General features: G+C 46.9%; 1 protein-coding gene across 1 annotated transcript; it reads right to left on the bottom strand.

The window, feature by feature from the left end:
* Positions 1-1,277: 1,277 nt before the first annotated feature.
* On the bottom strand, positions 1,278-5,603 carry LOC109751226 (3'-5' exonuclease). Its single transcript, XM_020310114.4, has 7 exons — positions 5,217-5,603; positions 4,701-4,877; positions 4,432-4,562; positions 4,149-4,310; positions 3,472-3,582; positions 3,260-3,381; positions 1,278-1,531 (listed from the first exon to the last, which is right to left on the bottom strand). Exons 1-6 carry the CDS (start codon positions 5,476-5,478, stop codon positions 3,328-3,330), a joined length of 897 nt encoding a protein of 298 aa, XP_020165703.1. The 5' UTR covers positions 5,479-5,603; the 3' UTR covers positions 1,278-1,531; positions 3,260-3,327.
* Positions 5,604-10,637: the final 5,034 nt, after the last annotated feature.

Raw genomic sequence — 10,637 nt, 5'->3', positions numbered from 1 at the left:
ATCAAAGTCCAAAAGAGTTGAAGTAATGTAGTTCCAGTGAATGTTCAGTAACAATCACCGGCCAAATGTTTCATTCTGACTTGTGAATATTTTTTCACACACAACATCACCATAGATATCTGGGCTTGACTCCTTTCACTGCAAGACACTGCACTGCATCACTTGAGAAAAACCAAAATTTTGATGGATTTCTGTTTTAATCCAATATCAATGAAGGAGTTACCCATCCGCGCTTTTTGGACGCTTCACATAAAAGTTATGTGGTTTTAGAGAGAGTATATGAAGTTTTCACGTTGTCCAATGACACTTCAGCTTTATTTTTCGTTTTAACTTTAAATGTTAAATATGGTTTCATAGGAGGTTTTTTCTTTGTTCCGAGTGGACATGTAGAAAATCTCGCTGCATTGCTCAGATTCTACAAGGAAAAAATATTAGTTCAAAGGGGCCTTAACTAAGGCCGAAATTAATTCTGAAGTAATTGTTCGTAATCAGTCACTTCACCATTTCAGGGGCATTTGGCCAGGAAATCCTGATTTGACGCTTATTGCTTCAAATTGTCTGCAACTTGCTCAGGCCCCCGGCGCATATGCCAATTTTTGGTTTTATCCCAATCTTTGGTTCTGAAAGGTTTTCTTTGGGGCTTTTGTAGTTTTCTCTTTTTGGTTTTATTCCCAGCTTTTTCACTTCCATTTTTCAGTTTTCCTTTTGGTTTTTCATTTTCCACTTTTCTTTCCTTTCTCCTTTTTCATCTTTTCTTTTTCTACTTTTTACCTTTTTAAAATTCATAACATTTCAAAAGTTACAAACATTTCCTAAAACCATGATCATTTTAAAAAATACAGAGACTTTTTTAAAATTAAAGAAAAATTTAAAATCGGTGAACATTTTATAAAATACACAGGCATTTGGAAAATTCTTGAACATTTTTTAAAATACCCGAACATCTTTAATAAATTGTGAAAAAAATCAATTTCTCTGCATTTTAAAATTCTTGAAGATTTTTTAATCTTACAATAATATTATTAATATGTAAAAAAAATCCAGCAGTCGGCTTTTTATAGAAAACGGAATAACCAGAAACGAACAAAAGAAAATTGGTCAGAAGAGAGCTACACGCATCGTCTAAGTGGGCCAGCCCACAGACCTTTTGACGCACAAAGTGTCCAATAGGAGAACCTATTCGGCCAACTAATCTTGTATATTTACATTAACCACATCAGCCCATCAAGGAGATATGGTTACCGTAGCGACCTATAGCGAGGTACCCCTGGAATGGATTTAAGCCCAACAAAAATTCCCATTTTTTGGACAGGAACCTCAGCTTTCGTTTATTTATTCTTGATCAGAAAACTTGACGCAAATTGTTCATGGCAACAATTCATATGATCAAGATAAATGCGCAACAGATTCATGGTGAAGGTGCTAACCTTCACAGTTTTATATCACAACAGGCACAAATTACTACAACAGATTTAGGCAAATGTTCACGATCCTCGCAATCCTTTGGTTCCGGAGATCCTCCTACTCAACCCTGCAGGCATAGGGTTAACAGTGAGCATCAGCAACACAGTATTTACATCTGGAGACAGGGTCAAATCAATATAACCAAGAGATATTTGTTTGCCATTAAGGATTGAAGAGCCTAATGGCTAAATCCAACCGAAGGTTGTGCTCAAGCTTGTTCAAATGAGCTAAAGTGGCTACAAGATATCTAGTATTAGTGGTGAGTTATTATTTTTAGCCAAGAGTTGCGACTGGATTTAAGATCATGTCAAAGTCGCTCATTTGAGCCAGAAATGGCATCTCAACCACCATCTCAAATTTCTACTAGGTATTGTGACTACCACAGATTTTCTGATAGAATATGATGCATAAAAATAATCATGAACCAGAATCAAATGAACATGTAATTAAATATGTTGACTTGACTCATATTTCGTGATAATATGATTGTGTCGATAATATTGACACAATCAGCTGCCACAACAGTTCTACGTGGTCTAAAGGAAGATGACAGGTATATAATACTGAAAGATGATACGTTCTCTTGTGCATACTGCTAAACTTCATACAATAGATTAACACGTCACTAAAATAATGAGATGATAATTTTTAATTTATTAAGAACAGGAGAATTTCCAGATTAACTGTTGTATTTCCAAATTTTGACTTTCTTGTAGCACCATGATTCCAGATTAAAGATTTCAATTCAGTACACAACTACCAGGAGCAGTGGCCGTGACCGATCAATTGTGGCAGTGGTGCTAAGATGAATGCAATACAAAAATGATTGAGCAAAGATGAGAAGGCACATGAGAGCACACTGCTGCCAGGAATCTGCTGGAGGCTCGCTGTGCGCGAAGATGGGAGCAGGAGATGGCTGACAGGAGTTGAAGGCGAAGGCCTGATGGGCGCTTTTGTGCAGGGGAGATCCAGTTGTTGGTAGGGTCATGCTCGCTATTCATGTTGATCAATCTAGGATGCAATGCCAGCGGCTGCTTGGGACAGCGAGGATGCGAGGACAACTGTCATGACACTTTGGGGGTGGTGTGGACACAACGGCTCTGGTGGCTTCGAACTGAGACAACAGCAACCACGGCTTTGAATTGGGATGACAGTGTGGCTTGGTCTGAAAGGAGAGGACAGCGACAGGTTGGGCAATGAGCGTACTGTGGTTACGACGACGATGGGCAAGTGAAAAAGAAAAGCGAGGAGGATATGTGCAAGAGATCAGGATGGCAAATGATTTGTCTCAGTTCCACCTACAAGAGTCGTATCTAAATCTAGGTATGGTTTCCTCCATGTCAAAAAAGATATTTAATTGTACCTCCACATCAGGTTTAATCCTATGTGGCAAATTTAACGGAACAGGTTGGAGCACTGGGAGTGCCCTAAGCGCTGGGACTTTATGACAGACCCTATTGGAACTAGCAAGTTTTTGATGAAAACAAGGAAACCCAACAAGTTTTGGTTTTCTCAAGGAAGATTTTCAGAATATACAGACAATATAACTAAATGCCACCAAAAACTAAACTAGTCTCGAACCATTTGAGATCTAAAAGGTCTTATAAAAGTTTACAGAGGAAGTAAAAGCTAATTTAAAATCTATGGTATCCAATTCTCCACATATAAGAAAGAATCTTGTGCTAAACCCTGAGTAGGAAAAGACAGCATGGAATCATTGGTGGTGAAAAATAAGTCATAGCTAGCATCGGGTTCTGCAGGTAAAGTAAACTGTAAAAGATTAAACATTACTGACCTGGTTGAGAAGTGAAGTTACAGAACAACCTTTGTTTCCGATTTCTTGTATACCTGCAAATATGTTCCCTAAACAACCTCTGTTTCAATATCAGGAGTATAATCTGGAAAACTCCGTAGTACCTAGTAAAGTGCAGTAATTGCTGTCAAGATCGTGGAGAAAGGAATATCAGCTTATAAGAAAGCAAACTGGATAGTATATTCATCATATACCTCATACAAGTACCACGAGATGTAAGCATCGGTAGCAGCATACTCAAGTTGCTTTTTTGAGAGAACAAAAGACTCCCAGTTTCCCATTCTTATGTTGCCAGGCTTTGGCAACTTATAGACATGAAGTTGCAGGTGGTAAAGAGCATTGCAACATAGCAACAAGTTAGTGCAATGAAAACAATAAATCAGTAAAAGAATATAAACCAAGCAGGTTTATCTAGTAAAAAATGTTTACATTTCATAGAAACTTCAGAGTTTGTTCTGCTAAACAATAACTGAAATTGTCTCAACCACGGAACTACCCCATCAGGCATTGCCACAATACAGAGATATAGACCAAGCATGCAAATATCAGCAACCAGAAGAATTTCAATTTAATAATTTACTGATCATAAAAAAGCTTGTATTCCCTAGGCATCTGGGTGTTCTGCCTACCAAATCATAATTGAACCTCTATCGTTCAACCAACCAAACTTCCTTGATACATAAAACACATAAATGAATAAATGCCTGAAGAGTGTTTCTTTCCAGTGCTAACAGAACTGGATAAAAAAAAAGCCATACTAAATAATACTCCCTCCATCCCAAAATGTAAGATCATTTTTTGACAATATCTTAGTGTAAAAAATGATCTTACATTTTGGGACGGAGGGAGTAGCTAATACAATAGGAATTACCTCTTTACATGTGATCATTTCGGTTAATGCAGCGAGACTCCATCTTTTATAAGGCCCAGCTAACTTGACATTTGCAACAGTTGACAAATCCATCAATGGTTGTACATGTACTTCATAATCATTGAACATTTTCCTTGCATCGTTGTCTATACATACTCCAACCTGCATAGACAAGACAACAATGTCTTACATGACCAAATGGGGCAACCCGTTTCTAGGGGGAAGAGCATATAATCTATGGAGAAAGAAGCAAATGTCTTATGAGGAAAACCAAATTACGCACTTTAACGGATGAACTGTCCTCCAAAAGAGACTTCAATATAGGAGGTACTCCACTGTGAATGATATGCATGAGATAACAATGAGTTTTGTCCAAGCATAACTGCATTAGCGCGACTTTACAAGGCGGTTCTCCTGCAAATTCCATGGCAATGGCTGTTCCGTCAGAGTAGATCATTTGCAGGAGTCAACTTAAAAACCATTGATCCAGAAACCCACATTTTGCAGTTTGAGGATGCAACTAAACATTAGGCTATGGGCAGAACAGCAAACCTCTTCTGGGAAAGGGTTTCCACTCGAGGTCGAAACCAAGGGAGACCGGGCCAGAGGCCTTCATGCTTTCGATTTTGCGTACAATCTCCCGTGTAGCTTTCTCCACTTCAGCTCCAGTCCGGCAGTACACTATCTTGCCGCTGAATGATACCTGTTGGTACCTAGCCTTCACACTCCCTGTGGCGCAAAATCCAGCGGAGACAGGATTCAGATGTCAATCCCACAAGATGATTAAGACAGATAAACATACACTACCACTAGGTGCCAGTCTACACCAACCAACCAACCCACCCTATGAACCCTACACTGTCGGTGATGAAACTGAAGTACTGAACCCTAACAGAGTATGACACATGAACAATCAGACAGAGCTGCCATTTTACCAAAAACTGGGGGATTTTCTTCCAAGTGATGAACTGCAAGTTCTTGGATGCACATTTGGATGGGTGGGCGGGTGGAACGATGAGTTCTTGGGTTCTTTGCTTTCGGGAGGAAGGGGAAAGGGGGGAGCCGCACCTTGGCAAGTGGGGGGCAAGAGGACCCACGACGGCGAGGAGGCGCTCGCGGCCGCGGGGACCGGGTTGGGTCGTGGGCGGACGGGGGCGGGGGCGGGGGCGGCGGGGGTTTTGGACCAGTCGGGGAGGCGGCGGCGCTTGGCGGACTCGGCGGCGTAGGCGGCCTCGATGGCCTGGAGCTCCGCCTCGGCCTCGGCGTCCCAGTAGAAATCGTCGTCGTCGTCGACGGGGCAGGGCAACGCGGGAGGCGCTGCGGGCTCCATGGCGGCCGGATCCGGTGGACGACTCGCCGGCGCCGGTGGTGGGACTTGGGAGTCTCGAGGAGGGGGAAAGATCGAGTTTTTTTTTCTTCCTGTATATTGCCAATTTTAAGATTGTGGAGGGACTGAGGGGGAACATTCAGCTACTCCGTTGGGTACTTTTTAGAGCAACTCTAACGGGCTTGTCCGCCTTTTGTCCGTTTGGGTCAACCGCCCGCCTGGTATCCGCCCTGTTTTATATTTGGGTCGGCAGTGCGTCTAACGCGCCGACCCATTTCATGTCCGCACTCAATTTTTTTTTAAAAGCATGCGGCCATAGATCATGCCAGCGGCCATGTCTCATGCCGGCTTCAAAAAATATCACCACACGGTTCATCCTGGCGCACTCACCAGCGGCCGGCACACATGCCAGCACACAAAAAGGGGTGAGACTTGAGTTCGACCATGCCATCGCGGCTCGTGGTCACGCCAGCACACAAGCCGGCATACAAAAAAAAAAGGAAGGCGATCGCCGCCACGAGATCACTCGTCGGTGAACTTGAGCATGTCGGCCTGCACCTTCTCGAACCACGGCCTCTTCCTTGGCGACATGGTGTTGAGATCCAACTTCATGATCTTCACCCCGGTTGCCGCCGCGACGCGGACGTTGGTGACCTCCTGCTGCGCCGCGACGGCTTCATCCCTCGCGTCCGCTGCGTGCCTCCGGCCCTTCCTCTTGGCTGACTCCCTTGCCCGCTATTCAGGTGTCAGCGCCTTCTTTGGCTTGTGTGCAGCGGCGGTCTTGCGTGGGGCGCGAGGCTTGCCTTTGCCGGAGGGGGCGGTCGTCATGCCGGACGAGGCGAGGGAGGCGAGGCCGGCGGCGGCGTCGAGGTCGAGGTCGTCATCCATGGCGGGGGTGGGGCGGGAGCGCGCGCGGGCAGGAGGGTTTTCGGGGAAATGGAGGGAAATGGTGGAGGCTGCCACCGACCAGCGGGCCCGGGGGGTAGGCGCGCGCACGCGCGTCTGTCTCGTGTCCGTGCCGGTGCCGGCTCAAAAATGGGCCAGGAATGGGTCGGCATGCGGACGCCAAGCGGACGCGCGTCCGTTTGGATCGGCCCGTTGGGCCGCCTTTTGTGTCCGCGCCGACCCAAACGGACGCCAGCGGACGAAATGGGTCGCCCCGTTGGAGTTGCTCTTACTCTTCGTATTAGATTTGTGTCAAGTCAAAATTTACAAAGCTTGATCAAATTTATATTAAAAATTATCGATATCTACAATGCCAAACTATGTCACTATACTACCTCCCCTACACATGAAACTGCCACACGAGCGTCCAGGTTGCGCTTGGCTCTTCGCCTCTTCGGGAAGTTGAACAATGATGGTACTACTGCAGTGAAGTACTACTAGTATGCTTCTGGCCATCTGACACCGAATGAACTGATGCATGTCCACCGCGTGCGGGAGGGAGAGCGTGTAGCGAAAACTTCTTCTAGTACTGCGAGCCACCACGCTCATGGGCGAGGGACAAGGCGTTGTAATCAAACTTCTCCTTGTTGTACGAGTTGACGTGACACATCAAAGCAGTGCACTCGGTATATTTCAATAATTTGTGTTTACCGATGCATTAATTACAACGTATGCATGCATGTCGTGACTTTCCTTTTGATACTTGCATGTGTTGATTTAATGCACCTTGAAGTAGTATGAATATGTGACGGGAAAACTTTGTAATGCCCTAGCCCTAAAGCGAGATATGGTTGTGCACGAGGAGGGCGAGATCATGCCGACGGAACAGGACCCGGCGATGGAGCTATCTATGGTCTCTATGGACCTCACCTTGCTCCACTGCCCCTTGTGCCTCTGCCCCTTGAAGCCTCCAGTGTATGAGGTTCGAATACACCTCGTCCGTTCGGCTGATCGAGCAAGGTGCAGATTTCTTGATTGATGTGTTGTTCAATTGATTTGTGCAGTGCAAGGGAGGGCACCTGGCCTACGCGGACTGCCGCGGCGAGCCTCTGGAACCAGCGGCAGTGCCAGAAGTGCGAGCCCGGCGGCAGCTTCGACGTGAATATGCCCTAGAGGCAATAATAAAGTTATTATTTATTTCCTTATATCATGATAAATGTTTACTATTCATGCTAGAATTGTATTAACCGAAAACATAATACTTGTGTGAATACATAGACAAACAGAGTGTCACTAGTATGCCTCTACTTGACTAGCTCGTTGATCAAAGATGGTTATGTTTCCTAGCCATAGATATGAGTTGTCATTTGATTAACGGGATCACATCATTAGGATAATGATGTGATTGACTTGACCCATTCCGTTAGCTTAGCACTCGATCGTTTAGTATGTTGCTATTGCTTTCTTCATGACTTATACATGTTCCTATGACTATGAGATTATGCAACTCCCGTTTACCAGAGGAACACTTTGTGTGCTACCAAACGTCACAACGTAACTGGGTGATTATAAAGGTGCTCTACAGGTGTCTCCAAAGGTACTTGTTGGGTTGGCGTATTTCGAGATTAGGATTTGTCACTCCGATTGTCGGAGAGGTATCTCTGGGCCCTCTCAGTAATGCACATCACTTAAGCCTTGCAAGCATTGCAACTAATGAGTTAGTTGTGGGATAATGTATTACGGAACGAGTAAAGAGACTTGCCGGTAACGAGATTGAACTAGGTATTGAGATACCGACGATCGAATCTCGGGCAAGTAACATACCGATGACAAAGGGAACAACGTATGTTGTTATGCGGTCTGACCAATAAAGATCTTCGTAGAATATGTGGGAGCCAATATGAGCATCCAGGTTCCGCTATTGGTTATTGACCGGAGACATGTCTCGGCCATGTCTACATAGTTCTCGAACCTGTAGGGTCCGCACGCTTAACGTTTCGATGACAGTTATATTATGAGTTTATGTTTTGATGTACCGAAGGTTGTTCGGAGTCCCGGATGTGATCACGGACATGAGAGGAGTCTCGAAATGGTCGAGACATGAAGATTGATATATTGGATGACTATATTCGGACACCGGAATGGTTCCGGGGGTTATCGGATATATACCGGAGTACCGGGGGGTTACCGGAACCCCCCGGAGGCTATTGGGCCTCATGGGCCCAATTGGTGGAAGAGGAGAGGCGGCCAAGGGGCAGCCGCGCGCCCCTCCCCCCCAAGTCCGAATTGGACAAGGAGGGGGGCGGCGGCCCCCCTTTCCTTCCCCCCTCTCTCCTTCCCTCTCCTCTCCTAGTCCACAAGGAAGGGAGGGAGTCCTACTCCCGGTGGGAGTAGGACTCCTCCTGGCGCGCCTCCTCCTGGCCGGCCGCACCTCCCCCCTTGCTCCTTTATATACGGGGGCAGGGGCACCCTAGAGACAAAAATTGATAGTTTGATCGTTTAGCCGTGTGCGGTGCCCCCCTCCACCATAGTCCACCTCGATAATACTGTAGCGGTGCTTAGGCGAAGCCCTGCGTCGGTAGAACATCATCATCGTCACCATGCCGTCGTGCTGACGAAACTCTCCCTCAACACTCGGCTGGATCGGAGTTCGAGGGACATCATCGGGCTGAACGTGTGCTGAACTCGGAGGTGCCGTGCGTTCGGTACTTGATTGGTCGGATCGTGATGACGTACGACTACATCAACCACGTTGTGCTATTCCGCTTTCGGTCTACGAGGGTACGTGGACAACACTCTCCCCTCTCGTTGCTATGCATCACCATGATCTTGCGTGTGCGTAGGAATTTTTTTGAAATTACTATGTTCCCCAACATTGTGCAGTGCAAGGGAGGGCACCTGGCCTACGCGGACTGCCGCGGCGAGCCCCTGGAACCAGCGGCAGTGCCAGAAGTGCGAGCGCAGCGGCAGCTTCGACATGCGGAACACGGCGATGGACGCCGTCCTCTTCTCGGTGAGGGTGGAGTGCCCGCACGAAGGCTGTGGGCTCTACGTCACTTACCACAAGCTCGCCGATCACCAGAGCATGTGTCTGCTCGTGCCCTGCAAATGCCCAGTGCCCGTCTACGGCTACGAAGGCCCGCCGCCGGCGCTCGGCCACCACATCAGCACCGTGCATCCCATGTCCGCACATAGGATCCAGTGCGGCAAGGTGCTCCAGCTGCAAGTGCCAGTGTCCGAGCCACGGCTCTTGCTGTTCGCGGAGGTGGACGGCCGCGCGTTTTTCTTGGTCGGCGGCGTGCTCGACATCGGCGCGCCTATCGCCGTGTCGGTCGTCTGCATCAGAGTGGGGGCGTCTCCACTGCCGCACTACGCGGCCAAGCTGTGGGCGAACGGCCCACCGGGGGAGCCCAAAGGCAGGACCGACGTTGTCAAGGTGGAAATCGAGGTGACAAACAGTAAGGATACCGGCGACGTCGTCGTGCAGGAGCTGACCTTCTTCACAGTTCCGCCCAAGCTGCTGGTCGGGGCTGGGTTGTCGAGGACGGTGTCCCTCCACATTCAGATTGACAAGCTCGCCTCCTAAATGATTCTACAGTGCCTTCTGTTTATCTTAGTAATATGCTAATATAGGGGTTAGCTCGGTCTACTTTAGCTTAAAAGATGGTGGGTTTTGGTGGCGATGCGGCAATTACTTCGACATCAGATCAGCAGTTAAAGTAATTTCCAACAGTCAAATGGATATTTTGTGTGTGTTGGATATAAAGATCCTTTGGGTAAGAAGTATAAGCAGCTTATATGCTTGTTTCAGGAAGTGTTGCATACTTGTGCGAGTTGACGCGACACATCGAAGTAGTACTACTACTAGTAGTACTCACCCGACTACGCACCAGGGCAGACGAAGCTCGTGTCGTGTTGGTGTTGTGTACGGTCCGCACATTAACCAAAACCTCGTGCCTCCAGCTTAGCCTCTGCGTTTTAAACTTCTCAATCTCAAGGCCAAGGAGCAACAGGAACCTATGATAGAGCCAATCGGATGATTGAGAACACTACAATTCGTAGCTACAGATGCGTGTGTGAGAGAGGACGAGTGCGTGCGTGCACCTCTTCTCTTCGTGTATAACGTACTAAACTCAGAGTACAAGTGTATGTGGGTGGCATCGACCTAGGGAGCTAGAGATGGTGCGTGCGAGAAGTCCCGGGAGACTAGGTGTGTGTGTGGGAAAGAGGGAGAGAGATGATATGTGTCGATGTAATGCGTGTGAAAAAAGACTCGT

The sequence above is a fragment of the Aegilops tauschii genome, chromosome 2 (assembly GCF_002575655.3).
Source record: "Aegilops tauschii subsp. strangulata cultivar AL8/78 chromosome 2, Aet v6.0, whole genome shotgun sequence".
NCBI classification, from domain to species: domain Eukaryota; kingdom Viridiplantae; phylum Streptophyta; class Magnoliopsida; order Poales; family Poaceae; genus Aegilops; species Aegilops tauschii.
Note: the sequence above shows the minus strand (reverse complement) of the source record. Positions and strands in the feature narration are given on the sequence as shown.